Source organism: Lepidochelys kempii, chromosome 2 (genome assembly GCF_965140285.1).
Source record: "Lepidochelys kempii isolate rLepKem1 chromosome 2, rLepKem1.hap1, whole genome shotgun sequence".
Lineage (NCBI taxonomy): Eukaryota > Metazoa > Chordata > Testudines > Cheloniidae > Lepidochelys > Lepidochelys kempii.
Genome location: NC_136381.1, coordinates 3,536,723 through 3,554,779, shown reverse-complemented (window position 1 = coordinate 3,554,779; position 18,057 = coordinate 3,536,723). Strand labels below are relative to the sequence as shown.

The following is an 18,057-nucleotide window of genomic DNA, read 5'->3' as shown; positions in this document are numbered from 1 at the left end:
GATCTGGATGATGGGATTAATTGAACCCTCAGCAAGTTCGCAGATGACACTAAGCTGGGGGGAGAGGTAGATACGATGGAGGGAAGGAATAGGGTCCAGAGTGATCTAGACAAATTGGAGGATTGGGCCAAAAGAAATCTGATGAGGTTCAACAAGGACAAGTGCAGAGTTCTGTACTTAGAAAGGAAGAATCCCATGCACCATTACAGGCTAGGGATCGACTGGCTAAGTAGCAGTTCTGCAGAAAGGGACCTGGGGATTACAGTGGACGAGAAGCTGGATATGAGTCAGCAGTGTGCCCTTGTTGCCAAGAAGGCGAACAGCATATTGGGCTGAATTAGTAGGAACATTGCCAGCAGATGGAGGGAAGTGATTATTCCCCTCTATTCGGCACTTGTGAGACCACACCTGGAGTATTGTGTCCACTTTTGGTCCCCCCTCTACGGAAGGGATATGGACAAATTGGAGCGAATCCAGCGGAGGGCAACGAAAATGACTGGGGGGCTGGGGCACATGACTTATGAGGAGAGGCTGAGGGAACTGGGATTGTTTAGTCTGCGAAGAGAAGAGTGAGGGGGGATTTGATAGCTGCTTTCAACTACCTGAAGAAGGGTTCCAAAGAGGATGGAGCTCGGCTGTTCTCAGTGGTGGCAGATGACAGAACAAGAAGCAATGGTTTCAAGTTGCAGTGGGGGAGGTCTAGGTTGGATATTAGGAAACACTATTTCCCTAGGAGGGTGGTGAAGTACTGGAATGGGTTACCTAGGGAGGTGGAGGAATCTCTATCCTTAGAGGTTTTTAAGGTCCAGCTGGACAAAGCCTTGGTTGGGTTGATTTAGTTGGTGTTGGTCCTGCTTTGAGCCAGGGGTTGGACTAGATGACCTCCTGAGGTCTCTTCCAACCCTAATATTCTATGATTCTATGAACCTATCGCAAAAGTTGAATGAGGTGTAGAACCAAATCCTGCTGAAAGTCCCTCCTGCTTTTGCCTCTCCCTAAAGAAACCACATTGTGTCAGCGTGTGGCACATCCCCCTGCTTTTCTCATGCCCCTTTCTGGCACAGCTGTGACTGCAGGGCCATTTAGTCACGCTAACTCCATCTTGTAGACCTGCAAAGGCGATCAATGGCTTTCATGAGCTTTTCTGGAGGACTGGGCCCAGGGTGTGGTGATGTGCACGTGGCAGGCTAGCTGCAGGGCTGGGGGTACAGAACTGCAGTGGAGTTCAGTGGAAAGGGTGCTTACCTGGGACTTGAGCCCTGGGTTCAATTCCCAGCTCAGCCACAGACTTTCTGTGACACCTTGGGCAAGTCATTTAGCCTCTCTGTGCCTCCGTTCCCATCGGTAAATAGAGAGAACTCTTCTCTGCCTCCCCAGGGTGCTGTGAGCATACAATCCATGAACAGCTGAGAGATGCTCAGATACTACAGTGATAAAGGCCATATAAATTGATGGAAACTTAGCGCTCTTCTCTCTTGCTGTTCTTTCTATGGCATTGTTGTGGCCATCACCGTGTGTCTGATCACTAATAGAAATCATGGCATTTATAGGGAGCTTTTACATTAAATGCACTTTACAGACATTAACAAAGAAATTCCCCAAACAGCCCTGTGAGTTGGGCAAAAAACTCTCTGTATTTAGACAGCAAATATTATCTCTGTATTTAGACAGCTCCTATGTATGGAACACCTTCCTTGGGCTGCTCCTGATCCCTTCTCAACACCACCGCTTCAGGATTGCCCACAGGAAATCAGCCAGGCTCAGAGGACCGAAGTGGTGGAGAGAGGGGATTGCACCTGTTTATGGACATAACTGCATTTGCTTTTGTTGATTATTTTGTATCACTGTGTATTAAAAATGTATATATTGGATCATCTCCCTCTCTAGTCTTCATAATCTGTTCGTCTTCTTAGATCGTAAACTGGTTGGAGCAAAGACCATCTTTGTATGTTTGTACAACACTTACTACATGAGGGCCCTGGTTGAGGCTACTGTAATATGAATACAAATACACTTTGCAACTGAGGAAACTGAAGCAGAGGAAGTGACTTGTGCAAGGGAATTGGTTTGGGAGCTGGAATTAGAACTCAGGATTTCTTGATTTCCAGTTAGGGCTTAAGCCACCAGACTTCACCTCACTCTGCCCCCTGGGCCAACTGTTATTTTTAGGGATAGTTACGTTTCCTGGCTTTATGCAAAAATCCCATCATACATAGAATATCAGGGTTGGAAGGGACCTCAGGAAGTCAGCTAGTCCAACCCCCTGCTCAGAGCAGGACCAATCCCCAACAATGCTATGATCGCTATAATCACATGCTATAACCACTATCAGTTTTTGGTTTAAATACGTTTATCTTTACATCTGGTCTACATTTCCTAGACACAGCTAATTTTAAAGGCACACTGACAAGGCCTCCCATTTCAAATCAGTATTAATCTCTAGTGCTTTTCAAACATGAATTAACTTCCTCTCACTTTCTGTCACAGGGTGTATGTCATAAGGGCACTGTCTGGTCCCCATGGAATAGGTTCCTGGTCCATGACTGGGGTGTCTATGAGCTACAATGATCCAAATAATTGAGGTGTTCACTTCAGCTCTGCTTTCCCTGCCCCTTGCTCAATGATTGTTTTTAAGGCAGAAGGGGGCCCTAGTGTTTGGAGTGAAAATCTCTGTCCTTTCTCTTAGGGTAGTTCACACTTCCGGTTCTAGGCCCTGGTTCAGGACAGCACAATCAGTGCATCTTAAGCACATGCTTATGTGATGTCCTGAACAGCAATGCTTTCCTGACTCTGACCCCTACACTCTACTTTTGTGGGAAAGACCTTGCTGAATTTGGGGGTTTTCCCCCTCTGCCTAGTCATTCTCTGAGTTCACAGCCCTTTGAAGTAGGCAAACATCAATTCCTTTTACCAGTGGGAAAACTGAGTTGTGGAATGATTTGACTAAAGTCACACTGGAAATCTGGGGTAATGGTGGAAATAGAATGTGAGTCTCTTGACTCCTAAGGCTTCTGCCCCAACCACAAGACTTTCCTCCTTTCTTAAAGTTGCACTGTGTTAGCCAACTACTGCTGGTTATAACCAAAACCAATCCCTTCAATGCTGTGGAACTAACATTAAAAACACCGTACCTCTCACCTTAGGTCCTACACACAAACTCATCTCTGCATATGTTGTAGAGTGCACATATGCAGGACGCTCTGCCTGGGAGATGTTCAGTAAGAGCAGAGCTGGTTTTGTGACCCCCTTCCTGTAAAGTTGGTTACTCTGTCAATATGGAAAGATGAAGTTTTCTCGTGAAGTTTTCTGACCAGTGGCCTTCTCCATGCACCACGTTGACATTCCCACCTCCCCTGGATATCTGTCTTTTGCCAGAACACATTTATTTTGAGCTGTTGGGAGCTAGTGAGTATTTTCACACAGCTGCAGAATGTGTCTCAGATGAGATGTAAAAACCAACAACCTGTTCTCTTGTGGTTAGTAAAGCTCCTACAGCCATTTTCACAAGAGTAGGAGTGTCAACCCCCAGCTTCTTGGCTAACTTGGAGTATTGTATTCTGTCTGCCTTCCATTTCTAGTGGAGATAGGATTTTTTTCATCACTTCCTGGTTTACCCTATGGTGTAGCATTGGTGTGCTTAGTTAAATAGCAGTTATTTCAACCAGAGCTGGCTGCATTTCATTGCTGAGTGAAGCATCACATGTAAAAAGTAGTAAAAAAGCGCACCGTGTAAACAGAGATGGAATTGTTAGCTGCATGTATAAAGAGACTGATGTTCATAGCTGCCTTAATGCTTTCATTCCAGTGTTCTTATTAGAATTTGAATACTGGGTTAAATTCTGTACTGCTTTATATTCTGTACAACTCGTGGCCTGAGTTGTCTTTGCAGCTTGTATTTTTCAGTCTCTCTGGTCTCTCCGATCTCACCCCCCAAGTCATGTTCTGTCGGGTTCGACAGCTTTGTATCAATGCAGACAGTGACAGTGCACTTTATGTACTACTAAGAGCTTGTGTATACAGGAAAGCTGTCATGGTATAAGGTAAGGTGTGAATTTAAACCATGTAGTTATACCAGTATAGCCCTCTGTGTAGAAAACCTTATTTGGATATAAAAGTGCCTTTTTTCAATCTGGCTTAGGTTGCATGAGTCAAGGTTTAGGCTAAACCAAAAAAAGCCACTCTCATAGCAGAATAAGAGTGTCTACACTGAGGGTTATATCGGTATAGCTGTGCCATGAGAGACAGGCTAAGGCAATGACTTCCAAGGCTGTGCTGGGCACTGATGTATTGCACACAGTGTGCAGAGTATGTATTTGGGGAGAAAGAATGATCTTGTGGTTAAGGAACAGGTCTGGGTTTTGCCACATTGATGGTGGGAAAATCACTTCCCTCCTCCCTTCCTCAGTTTCTCCATCTGTAAAATGGGAATGACAGTTCCCTACAGGGACGTTGCAAGGTTTAGTTCATTAATGTTTGTAAAGTGCTTTGAGGTCCTGAGATGGAAGGTGCAAATGTGTCATGCAGAGCAATACTGACTCTTATTAGGGTGTGCCCAGAGGGCAGTTATTGTATTTGGGGGAAAGCTTTGACATCAACTCTTCGCAAAAAAGCCTAGAACTTCATGTGCAAGTTCCTGGGATGCAGGCCTTGGCAGAACCTTTTTGTGCCTGAAGACCTAACTGGGTCTGGAAGCCCTTCCAAAATACTGGACTCCCCAGGCACCGAATGGGACCTAGCTCATGCTGCTCTCCTTTCCCAAGAGCTGTCTGCTGTAGCATTTGCTGTGGGTGGCACCCCGGTTTCTGGTGCCTTCCCCATACTCCAAATCACATGTTTAAGAGTGGAGAACCCCACTTCCTCCCACAGGTCCAACCCCCTTCCACAGCCTCTGGGAGGCAGGCATTAACCCCACAAATATATGCTGCATCTGGACATAAACCAGTGACTTTATCTGGGCGGGGCGATAGCTCGATGAGTGCAAGGAGCCATTCGGCAGCTCCTCATGGAGTCCCCCCGCAGCTATAGCACAACATCCTGAGTCCCCGGTGCCGAAATACAGAGCACTGCTGTCGAGCCTGAGTAACAGTCCAGACTGCCCCAGCTCCAGTGCCAGAAGAGGGCTCCTCTACCCCTGCAGGGACCATGGGTGCTTGGGAGCAATGCCAGCCCTGAGTGGTGATTCTTGTCTCTGCTGGGTTGCCGGGTGTCTGTCTCTGTGGTTGCCATGATGGTCAGGTCTCCTCTGCTGTGTCTGGCCATGCCTCTCGTCTGGCTGCAGCTGTGCCCTGACCTGTTCAATGTGCCAGGCCCCAGCCCCCCAGATCCAGGCTGCATCTGGGTCTGCTCCCTAAGGCAGCTGTAGCAGCTCACTGCCCAAGCCCTTGGTCCTCTTCCCACCACCAGAGCCAACCAAGTGTCCTGCAACCAATCCCCTGTCCCAACTTGGGTCGGGCTGAGCTCCTGCTGTCATTTGCTTCCAATGAGAGGTAGAACTGGCGTGGGATTTCCTCCCAGCCTTTTAACCAACCAGGTCTGGGGCACAGGGGCCAGGTCCCCTCTCTGCCCACCCATGGAGGGTGAGGTGGAGGGCTGGTGCTTGTACACTGCTGCCACGTGCCTAGTGAGTGAGGGGCTCCACAGCGCAATGCAGAGAAAAGCCACAAACAGATGTCCGTACAACAGGCATTCTCAGTACTATAGCGAGCCTGTAGCAGGGCAGGGAAAGTTGGGCAGGACAGGGGACAAAATCCTATGCAAAGTAATGTCCAAAGCCTGCCTGTCTGTATGGAGGTCTGTATGGGTAGAACTAAATCTTTCCAGGCCACAGTCTGTTGGGTCAATAACCGCCCACTTGTGCAGCATATTCCTCTTGAATGTGGTTATATTTCTGCCTAATACAGAGCCAGCCCAATATTCAGCTTCTGAACGTCCAGAGGGAAATATCTCATTAACCCCTATTTGTATTCAACTCTGAATACTAAACATGGCCCCAGTGTAGACCCCAAAAGCCCCTTCCCTCACAGGGCACGTGGACATATGAAGACTCATGACCCTAAGAGTGTGGCTTGGTGGAGCATATTCTACTCAGCAGACTCTGGTCATAGGTGAGTGTCTTCCCTTTCCAGCTGTACACTGAGCTGGATAAACATGTATAGCCTACCAGTGGTCTGAGATGATGACTTGTATATATCCCAGTTACATGGAGAGGCCTAAGGCAGGTAATGCCATCGTCATTCCAGTCTGCTTTCCACACTGCGGGAAGCTCTCCGTGGAGTTACAGCTTGTACAGTCCCACTGGCTTCCTTTGACCATGGCTGTAAGTAGGAGTGAGCAAAATGGCCATAGTGATCAGTGGGGAGGGGGGATGAATGGAGCAATGACATCGGCTGATCAGTGGCTTCGCTCACCTGCTCTAATACAGCCTCTCCTAGTAGTAGCTGATAATATTGGCTGGTGAAATGTGACTGATGAAGTGTTTTACTTATTATCCATGATTCTGTCTGTTAGTTTTACATCTTTGTGGGGCTTAGGAACCCCTCTCCTAGGAGTGTCCACAACTTGGTGGGTGCATTGGGTGCCCTGTTAATTCTGTAATGATTGATTTGCTGTTCACTGTCTGTGAAGGATCTAAGTGGGTCGATGCAGATAGTAACAATGACTTGTCTGGCTATTGTTTCTCAGTCGGAGGATCTTGGTGCCTGTGCCCAGTTTGAGAGCAGCAGACAGAACAGAAATATGATGCCTAGTGCCAGCTGTGTCTTCCCTACCTTCACCCTACGAAAGCCCTCCTCGGAGACAGACATTGAGAACTGGGCCTCCAAGCACTTCAACAAGCACACCCAAGGGCTCTTCCGGAGGAAGGTCTCCATTGCCAACATGCTGGCCTGGAGCAGCGAGTCCATCAAGAAGCCCATGATCATGACCAGCGACCGCAACGTCAAGAAGGAAGCATGTGAGATATTTAAACTGATTCAGATGTACATGGGGGACCGGCGGGCCAAGGCAGATCAACTCAACGTGGCTTTGGAGATCGCCACCAAAGGCTGGAGCATGCAGGGTCTGAGGGACGAGCTATACATCCAGCTGTGCCGGCAGACCACTGAGAACTTCCGTTATGAGAGTCTGGCACGGGGCTGGGAGCTACTGGCTATTTGCCTGGCCTTCTTCCCGCCCACTCCCAAATTCCATTCCTACCTAGAAGGATATATTTACCGGCACATGGATCCGGTGAATGACACCAAAGGTAAGAGAGAGACTGCTGTTGGTTGATGTTTACCCTAAAGAACTTGAAACCCTTTTTTCCTTTTGTACTGTGCATTGTGACCTCCCTGTGAGACGAGTGAAGCACTTGTAAATAACCGGCCAGCCGGAGAGGCTTAGCGAAAGCATCCATAGGCTTTAGCACTGGCCTTTCATCCCTGGGACACTGTGAAATCCAGCATGAAATGAGCTCAATAGCTTCATGTTAAACCTAAATGACAACTAATGGTTTCACCAAGCACCAGCTGGGCTCTTGCACACATGCACACATGCACACATGTGTAACGTACAGATGTTTGGGGCCTTCTTCATCTCTGCTCAGGGCCCACACAGTCCTGCGCTGGTCCTCAGCGTGTATTTGTTCTGAGGAGAAATGTAAGTAGCCAGACCTGCCTTTTGCTTATCTCTAGTGATGAAAATGTCACAGATTGCTGCGGTGTGATTTTTAACGATGTGCATGTCCTGCCGGTTCGCGAACACTGTCAGCAGAGAGCAGCCAAGCTATCCGGATGGCCCTCTTGATTACGGCAAGTATGGAAAAAGGGCTCCTCTGCACATTCAGAGTCCGATTTCCTGACTTCAGTGACAAAATTCCATTTTCTACCCCTGTTAGCCCTGCAGAGGCAACCCAGCTGTGGGGAAGGGAACTGGATTCTCTCCTGGCTTTTGCATCATCATCAGAATGATTAACTCCGTTCCAACAGCAGAATCTTATTATCAGTGATGATACAGAAGCTGGAGAACAGCACCCAGCTTTACTCAGACGTGAGGGGCAGGCTGTGGAGCTGGCAGCTGGAAAAAACAGTTTCTCATAAATTTAGTACATTTCATCTGGCGTCTGTGAAAGACCCCCACAAGGCCATTGTTAAGGGTCCTTTTCAGAGCTGAACTGCACTTCAGAAGTGACAACTTCCTGTACTCCCCCTCTGCTGCGCAAGTTGCTATCTAGACAGGCAAGCTTCACAATGCTAATCTCACTTTGGTGAGCACAGCATTAAATCTGAATCTACATGCTCATTGCACAGGTTTGAAGCCATCAGAGCTATTAGGGCCTGCTCTTGCTCCCTTTGACTTCGCTGGGAGCAGGATTCAGGTCCTAAATGAAGATGAGGCAGTGGGATTGGCAGCGTTTTGTTCTGGTAGCCCAACGGGTGTGCACGAGCGTGTAGTCTGAGCCTGCTTCTTCATGGGAGCAAATCCTTACAGTACTCTTGAACGGATGCGGTTTGCAGGGGTGGGACAGTGTAAAGGCTTCCATGTGCTCTTCGCAGGAGCAGGGGAAAAGCTTGCACCACCCAATCTCATTTTGTGCAGTGTCTGTCATGCCAGCTGTCTCCCAAAGTGCACATGCTTCGCAATGGGAAATACACCAAGCCAGCTCCTCCTTGCTTTGCACTGCGTCACTAGTGTGACATTGCTGTAAACTTGCTTTAGGCAAGTCTGGAGAGGATCACCCAGGTGTAGGGGCTCCCAGCTGCTTACAGCCTAGCAGGGAAAAGGGCATGACTGGAGAAAAGAGAGTATGGTTGGGGCACACCCATAACACATTGATCCTGGGCTGCACTTTCAGCCCCCAGTGCCCATTGGAGCCCTGTGTCAGTCAGCAGCCTGGATATTGCTCTGTCACTCAGTGCATGGGGGCACAGCCATGCACAAAGCAATGCCAGGATCAGGGGAGTGCAAAGGAGAGCATTTCACACCCCACCCCCAGACCCAGATGCAGGCAGCAGAAGAGATGGTTTCAGGTGAGGTTTGAACACAGAAAGAACATTGATAAGATACAGGAGAAGGCTCACAGACCAGGGCTGACCAGGGCACTGGGAGAAATAAGAAAAATGTTGCCACTCGATGAGCTAAGAAGAGGCTGACACTCATGGAAGGTTTGTAAATGTCCCTAGATAGGCAGAGGGTATTTTGGACTGTATCTGGAAGTGAGTGGGGAGAAGTGGAGGCAACAAACCTAACTGGCTTCAAGACTGAGCTTGATAAGTTTATGGAGGGGATGGTAGGATGGGACTATCTACAATGGCATGTGGCCCATTGGCGACTGCCGATGGCAAAAATCCCCGACTGCTGGAGACAGGACACTAGCTGGGGAGGGCTCTGAGTTACAACAGAGAATTCTTTCCCAGGTGTCTGTCTGTCTGGTCTTGCCCACATGCTCAGGGTCTAACTGATCGCCACATTTGGAGTCGGGAAGGACTCCCGTCTTTTTCCCCTGGCTTAGATTGGCAGAGAGCCTGGGGTGGGGGCGAGCGGGATTCAACTTCTGCAGTATGAGGCACAAGTCACTTGCAGGTATAAACTAGTGTAAATGGTGGATTTTCTGTAACTTTAAGTCTTCGTATTATGATTTGAAGACGTCAGGAACTCAGCTAGAGGTTAAGGGTCTATTACAGCAGTGGGTGGGTGAGGGTCTGTGGCCTGCAATGTGCCAATGGTCAGAGTAGATGATCATGCTGGTCCCTTCTGACGTTAAAGTCTATGAGTCTGTGACTGGAAGGGAGATAAGGATGTGTTTCTCTTGTCTACACAGCAACTAGACATCTGCAGCCAGCCCGTGGCAGCTGACTAGAGCTTGGGCTGCAGGGCAGTTTCACTGTGTGGACTTGGCCTGGAGCCTGGGCTCTAGGACCCAGTGAGCTGGTGGTGGGTGTCCCAGAGCTTGGGCTCTAGCCTGAGTCCAGAAGTTTACAGAGCAAGGAAACAGCCCTGCAGTCTGAGCCTGAATCAGCTGGCATGGGCCAGACATGGGTTTTTCTTTCTGTGTAGACGAGCCCTGAGCTGCATTCTGCATGGGCTGGTGTTCAGGCCATCGAGAGGGCGAGGAGGAAGTTAGACCTCAGCACATTCCCATCTTTCTCTCCAGGCTCTGCTGGTGAGTTGGAAAGAGGAGCAGCTGCATCTTTAAAAGCTGCCCCTCTGCAAGTTCGATTTCAGCTCTGACCCATTAAGTGTCATTTCCCTATACATGTCATCTGCAATATGGCAATCCCTGAATCATCTGCTTTCCACCTCCTTGCTGTCTGGCGCTGCAGTTAAAGCTAGTAATTGGTTACTCTAGACACTATTAATGTAAGGCTTTTATTTTCAATCATGAAGCAGTAAACCATATATTAACTCCTGACCGGGGCAAGCCGCAGCTAATGCTCTCTGCCTGACGACCATTCAGGAGAAAATTATTTTTTAACGAGGTGTGAAAATGCATTAAACTGTTTCCTTTTCCTTTACCTTATAATAACTCACCAGGAGTCCCTGAGATGACAACGCTACAAAATCAGAGAGAGAACAAAGGTGCCAACACCTTTCCTGGCAGGCTGGAGCTGCAGACAGTCATTAAAATAAGCCACGCAGTTGACTGTGAAGTTTCCTTTATTTCTTGACCCACGTTTCCCCTGCTGTATAGTCAACAGCTTCTTAAGCAACGTCCTAGCCTCAGGAGGGAAGAACTCTCTCTGTCCCATCAGCTCCCATCCAGTACGTGTGGTGCCCCGGGGGACAAACATTGCTCTGCTTGTTTGACCTGGACTCTTGAACAAATGCCTTAAATCTAGTTTCATCAACAGCATGATGTGCTGTTTGGTTGATTCTCTTTATTACAGCTCTGCATTGGAGCCTACTGTCTGGTGTAACCCCTGCTGGTCATTCAAACCAAGGCTGGGGAGCAACCCTCTGTTTTCCCTGCACACTAGCACTTAGGCTCATCTTGACAGCAGCTGCTTAAGGGTTTAGTCTTGCAGAAACACAGATATCAACATGTGTATACAAGTTTGTTAATTATACGTAGCCTGGTTCCTCCTTCTCCATGGCCTTCCCAAGTCACAGCTGTCCAGGTGCCTCATTCATCTCCTGATCTGGTTCAAAATCCCCCCTTCCCCACTTTTGTTAAAAGGCTCGACTTAGGGTATGTCTATACCAGAAACGTAAGCCACCGCAGTAATCAGCTCTGCTGGCAGCTTCCTGCTGAGACCCTGGCTGCCTCACAGGCTCCTGGCAGGCTGCCTCACAGGCTCCCGGGCTGCCCCCATCCCCCGCCACTGGGAGTGGGGTCCAGCCACCCAGACCTCTCGCCCTGACTCCCAGCCAGGAGTGGGGTCCAACCACCTAGCTTTCCAGGGAGCTGGGGGGCAGGTGGGCCCTTGCTTCCCAGCTTTCTTCTCAGTTTCATGGCTCATGCCATGAAATTGACAAGACTGCCAGCAGTGGATGTAAGGAACACAGTGTCTAGGGGACACTGCATCACCCTAACTACACCAACATAAGCCCTACGCCTCTCATGGAAGTGGAGTTATGTCGGTGTAGTAGGACACTGACATCGGCAGTGACACAGATCGACGTAAGCTGCCTTATGTCAACCTAGCTGTGTAGTGTAGACCAGGCCTCAGTCCAAGCAACATTACCATCTAAGTGTGTCTTGTCCTTCCAAATCCCTCTCTGTCCCTGCTCAAAATCTAGTCACCTATTGTGCAAATGCCTTCTCCTGTGCATCTCCTGCTGCCTAGAACAGCCTTTCTGTATCTCTCCATCCATTTCAAATCATAGCTGAAAACCTCTTTCATCCTTGTCTCTCCCTCTTAGCCTCTCTCTGCCTTAAATTATGTACAGCAAGACCCCTTAAATCAAGTTGGAGCATCACAACATGGGTCTTGTGTTTCCCAGAGGCTGCATATGTGAGTTAAAGATCTATTGAATCTATCTGATCTACTGGCTTGTCTGGTCCCCATCACCATAAACAATATTTGGGCATCGCCTCCACATATTTAAAAGTAGATACAGCAATAACCATTTCTCCCTTCTCAGTCTGTGGGAGAACTAGCCGGATTAATAGTTTAGCATTTGTGGGGGAGTGTGTGTGTTGTGTATACGAAGAACTTACTAAGGGAAGATGAAATCTGAGAGATGAGGTTTTTTAGATTTAGTTCCAAGTGATGAGGGCTGTCATCTCATCTCCTGTGGCATTGAGTTCCACAGTCTAGATCTGTCTCCTGGTAAAGTTTGGTCTCATGTAAGTGTCTACATGAGGAGAAGATTTCTGATAGTAGATGGCTCCTTAATCTTTGCATACAAAGTCACAACAAGATGCAATGGCTGGAAGCCAAAGCTAGACAAACTCAGGCTGGAAATAAGGCAAACATTTTTAACAGAGACAGTAATTAACCATTGAAACAATTTACCGAGGAACGTGGTAGTCTCCATCACTTGGAACCTCTAAATCAAGATTGGGTGTTTCTAAAAAGTATGATCTAGTTCAATCATAAAATCTGGGCTTGATGCAGGAAGCACTGGGTGAGGTTCTGTGGCCTGTGGTATGCAGGAGGTCAGATTAGGTTTAGGTGATCCTAGTGGTTCCTTCTGGCCTGAACATCCATGATTCTCTGAGCCTTCCCCACAGGTTGACTGTTTCATGGTTCCAGTGGAACATAGTTATGGCTGAGGAGGGGAGGTGATCTCTCATGTAGCTGGGGTCATTTCCATGGAGAATTTTGAATATCAGGACAGGGATCTTGATTATTGGGTTGTATTCAGAAGGGAGCCAGTGCAGTGAGCAGAGCCCCACAGGGCTGTGTTCATGGCTCCAAGTGCTGCTATCAGACAGGCTGATGCATTTTGTACTTCATGGAGCTTTTCCAGGGCTCGAGGCTTCATTCCGACATCTGGGTTACAGTAAGCGAGCCTGGCAGCCATGCATGGCCAGTTCTGAGTCTGCTACAAGCAGGCATACACTTCTGGCAAGTTGCAGATGGAAACTGGGAGTGTTTTGCTGCCATGACTGTTTGGGCACCCAGTAAAGATGCCCAAAGACCAAAAGCCTACAGATTGATTTAATATGCAGGAATAGGCCCTGGATAGCAGAGAGGTTACAGGGAAGGCAAGTTCTTGAAAGTGCTTCTCTCTTCTTACCAGTATCAGTTGGTCTTGCCTGGGTCCGACTGCTCTGTGCCCACGGTGATGCTCTGAGTTGGACACACAAGCTGGGCGATGGTGCTGGCTACATTCGATGTAGGAGAGCAGCAGAGCTGGGTGTTGTCTGTGTCTTCCTGGCCATTCAGCCCTTGTTGGCTGCCTAGAGATGCTGAATAATGTGGGGGTTATTGGGTTTTGGAGGTGGAGAAGCAATTCTCCATAACAACCTCTTGGGTTTGGTTGGAGAGGATGGGCCTGAGCCACTTCGGGGTATTTCTGGTCACCCCGGCAACCTCTCGAGGGCCAGACAGGGGTATCTGGTGATCAGTGGTATTAGGTGCAGCAGAGGGGTCCAGCAAGGTGAGTGTGGATGGACTTGTCCTCTCTTTGGGCACAAGGAGGCCATCTCTTAGAGCCACAAGTGCTGTCTGTCCCTGTGGTGGGTTGAAAGGGACCCAGGATAATGGCAGCTACCAGGTGGTGTTGGAGACTGTGGTTTTGAAGCTAGATACTGGGCAGTGGTTTGCAAGGCCTTGAAGATGAGTAGCTGCCACCTGCTCCAGTTTTATACAGGTTAATTGTGGCCCTCGGGCCCCAGGCAAATTGCCAGAATAGGCCTCGTTTAGGCAAAGCTTGGGCACCCTCTGTGTGATCCCTGTATCTTGTGTTTGTATAGTGGGCGGGGGATTGCTTTCCAGCTCTGCCTCTTTGGGCTGGCATGCATGTAGCAGCTTGCACTTTATCACTGGTTTCATCATCAGTTCTGAAGCAGCACCGTTTAGTGCAGATGCCTGTTTTCGATGATGTATAGTAGCCGTCCAACAGAGCCAGATAGGTACCCATGCACCCATGGCAGCTTGGAACACCATTAGAGCTCCAACAGGCTTCCAAGTGGCTGTCTTCTGCCATCTCCCACAGTGCCTTTGCCTGTGAACCGCCAGCCTGCAAAGTGATATAATGGAAAAAAGGCCTATGTAATTTTGTGATGGTACATGCAAAGGCCTCAAGTCCTGGAGCAGGGAGGGGCTAACCCCACTGTACCTGGCTGTGGGAGCCTGAACCAGGAATGCTGGGTTTCATTCTGGGCATCTCATTGTTGGAAAGATATTGGCAAAGTTTAAAGAGCAAACAATGTGGAGCTTGGCGGAGTGATGACTAAGGGAGGGGACCAGAACGGGCTCCAAATGCTAGTGAGGCATAAGCACCAGGGAGGGGCTTGTATGTGGGAGTCAGGGATGTGGGGAGCAATGAGGGATAATGGGATAAAGGTTAGAAGGGGGAAGTGGGAGATAATGTTTTGGGAAAACTTCCTAACCATGAAACTCATTGGTTCTGGGATCATCGTCCCAAAGAAGTAAAACTCATGTCTCAAAGCCTTGGAAAGAATAACCCTATTCTGCTTCCCAGGATTGGACCAGCCAGCACCTAAGAGCAGGTGTCCTCCCTCCGCTTCCCTGTGAGTGGGAGTCATGTGGGGAGCAGAGAGAGCAGGTGCTCAGACGCTGCCATGGTGAGAGCAGGATAGGGACGTAAGTAGAATCGAGAGATCCTTGTAGAATGCTGTGCAATGGGCTGTCCCGGTGGAACGTGTCCAGAGCACTGGGCACCCAGTGTGGAATAGCCGCCAGCATTACTTTTTGGTGAGGGTGCTAGTGATCAGGGTCCACGTTCAAACAGCATGACTAGTGCTGCTAGCTCGGCCTCCTTGAGCCAGCTGCCAAACAGCCGGAGTGTGGAGCGTCTGAGGGCAGAGCAGCTTGCCGTGGGCAGAGACCATCACTGCGGCATTGTAGCCTCTCTTTCTGCAGAGACAAGCCCCTTCCCTTGTTTGCCGGCTCCTCTGCTGCCTGTTTTCCTGGAGTTCACATGTGGGTGGCAGGCAGTGGAGCGCTGGGCTGGACACAGAGGGCTTCTTGTTCTCGGTGGATTCAATTCCTTACCCAGATGAGCCCATGGAGGGTAGGGTGAGATCATGTTCCCTGGCCTTGCGGCTGCTGGTTGTGGTGGTCTGGCTTTCTGAGTGGGTGACTGTGTGTATGACAGGTGCTCTGTGGGCACGGACAGGGAGAACAGCAGCCACTGTGCAAACTCCAGAATAAGAGAGTGCAGCCCCTCTCCCCTGTCCCCCGAGAGCTGCAATGACGCTGACTCTTTGGGAAGTAGCAGATTTGTTACTGTACCTCTCTGATCAGTACTGTGCCCATTAAATCATCCAGCCAGCAACCTGCTGGCTTCCACTCACTGAATCATCCAGAACTGTGTGTGTGTGCGTGTGCATTCTCTGAATCCACAGCCCTCCCAAGCTTTGCCCCAGCGAGAGCCATGTGGGCATTTGCCGTGGGCCCAATGGCTGCACCAGGGAACATCACGGCCACCCTTTTCTTTAATGCAGAGTTGTGGCTTGTGGATACTAAAGGTCCCAATATCCAGTGCTCCATTTTGATCCAAGATGGATCAGTACATGCTGGGACCTGCCGTCTCTGGGGGCAGTTTCAGGCTGAACTGTAGATTTGACATGGGGGCCATGCTGTTGTCTCTTGGTTCCTCTGACTCCCCTTGTTGTTTTAAATCCTGTTTCAAACCCTCACCTGCTCTCTCCCCTTAATGCTGCTGATGATGATTTGATGTCTCTCTCTTCCTTTTCCTGAGGCTCACTCTGCAGTTCTGGGTCAGGGACCCCCAACTGGTGGTTGTGTGTTGATTTTTATTGCTGTGCCCTTCTACCCCCGGACTCCCATGCTTCATACCAAAGGCACTAGATAAATCACAGTGTCATGCTAGAGACCAACTGTCTTGCTGCTGATGTGACATTATGAGCCCCTATCAGTATGACTGAAGGGAAGACAAGCTGATAAGCAATGACTTGTATATTATACTGGCCCCCTGTGAGGGGGCTTGTCTTCCTCCACCTCTAACTCTAGGCTTCTGCAAGGCATTTGGCTTGGTACCACACAACATTTTGATTAAAAAACTAGAATGATATAAAATGAAAGTGGGGCACATTACATGGATTAAAAGATGGCTAACTGTTAGGTCTCAAAATGAAATTGTAAAGGGGGAATCATCATCAAGCAGGTGTGTTTCTAATGGAGTGGTTCTTGGCCCTATACTGTTTACAGTTTTTATCAGTGACCTGAAAGAAAACAAAACCTGATCAAGTTTACAGATGACATAAGAATTTGGGGGAGTGGTAGATAATGAAGAGGACGGGTCACTGTATTAGTGATCTGGATTGCTTGGGGAGCATTTTACTATGGCTAAATGTAAATGTATACCTCTGCGAACAAAGAATGGAGGCCATACTTACAGCATGGTGGACTCTGTTCTGGGAAGCAGTGACTCTGAAAGAGATTTGGGAGTGATGGTGGATAATCTGCTGAACATGAACTGCCAGTGCAACATTGCAACCAAAAGGGCTAATGGGATCCTTGGATGCATAAACAGGGAATCTCAAGTAGGAGCAGAGAAGTTATTTTACCTCTGAATTTGGCACTTCTGTGACTGCTGCTGGAATCCTGTGCCCACAAACCAAGAAAGATGCTGAAAAAATTGGAGAGAGTTTAAGAGAAGAGCCACGAGAATGATTAAAGGATTAGAAAACCTGCCTTATAGTGATAGATGTAAGGAGCTCAATCTATTAGTTTAGCAAAAAGAAGGTTAAGGGGTGATTTGATCACAGTCTATAAGAACCTACGTGGGGAACAAATATTTGATAGTGGCTTCTTCAATCTAGCAGAGAAGGATCTAACACATTCCAATGGCTGGAAGTTAAAGCTAGACAAATTCAGACTAGAAATAAGTCATAATTTTTTAACAGTGAAGGTAATTGGCCATTGGATCCATTTACCAAGGGTCTTGGTGGCTTCTCCATCACTGGCAATTTTAAAATCCAAATTCTAACAGCTATGCTCTAGGAATGATTTGGGGGCAGGTCTCTGGCCTGTGTTAAACAGGAGTTCAGGCTAGATGATCACAATGGTTCCTTCTGGCTTTGGAATCTATGAGTCTACCAAAGAGACCATTTAAGGTATGGTGGCCCTTAAAGACCAACTCTGGTCATCTGTCCTATGATGGCTACTCTTCAATCCCTGATTGTAATTTTCCCAAGGGCCTGATAACCTGGACCTTAGAAAGTCCTGTCCCTCTCAGCTGTTTCCCAAGAATCTCACCCCACCCTCTAAACAGTTTCAGCTCCTTCCCAACCTCTCTCACCGTGCCTCCTTCTGCCTGAGTTGCAGCCTTTTCTCCCAGCTGCTGCTAGGCAAATAATTAGCCTCAGGTGGTGGAAGCTGTTCTGTTCATTAACTCCTCTGTGGCTGTTGCTGTATAGTGTTTATACACCCCATCACCATGCCCCAATCCTGCAAGCCCAGCAGCTGCAGAGCTCCCACTGACCCGAGGTCTCCAGGACCTGGCCCCTGGGCTGTAAACAGACTGCAGATGAAGGTAGTTGTTGATAGTCATCCCATCCCCCTGTCTCCCTTAGCCACCCTATAGCCAAACTCACGGTACAAAAGGCGGGATCAGAACATGGGATTAGGCATGAAGAGACCCATATTCTATTCCTGGCTCTGTGCCTAACTTTATATGCAAATGCAGTATAGTCCTAACCAGTAATATATATAACAGGTACTTCAAAAGGGCCAGTTTCTCAAAGCTAAAAACGATCATGAGCAAAATTGAATGGGAGATAAATACAAACATAAAAATGTGAAGGACAGTGGAGTGTTGTTTAAGAATGCTTTACTAGGCACCCCAAAACCCACAATTCTGCAATCACTTAAAGTTTCTTTGGTTAGAAACCCTACCCCCAAACATCCTGGTTAAGAGGGGTCATGAAAGTAGCAAGTAATTTTTTAAAAAAAAAATGGAAAAATGGAGAAGTTGATTGCA

At 48.3% G+C, this 18,057-nt stretch overlaps 1 protein-coding gene across 3 annotated transcripts in view; it reads left to right on the top strand.

The window, feature by feature from the left end:
* Positions 1 to 18,057, top strand: part of ARHGAP39 (Rho GTPase activating protein 39) — a 421,649-nt gene that overhangs the window by 266,478 nt on the left and 137,114 nt on the right. For all 3 annotated transcript variants that reach the window (XM_073329927.2, XM_073329928.2, XM_073329926.2), the window contains one exon: positions 6,682 to 7,243. In XM_073329927.2, coding sequence (XP_073186028.1) covers positions 6,682 to 7,243 — 562 coding nt within the window. The remainder of the gene's footprint in view (positions 1 to 6,681; positions 7,244 to 18,057) is intronic.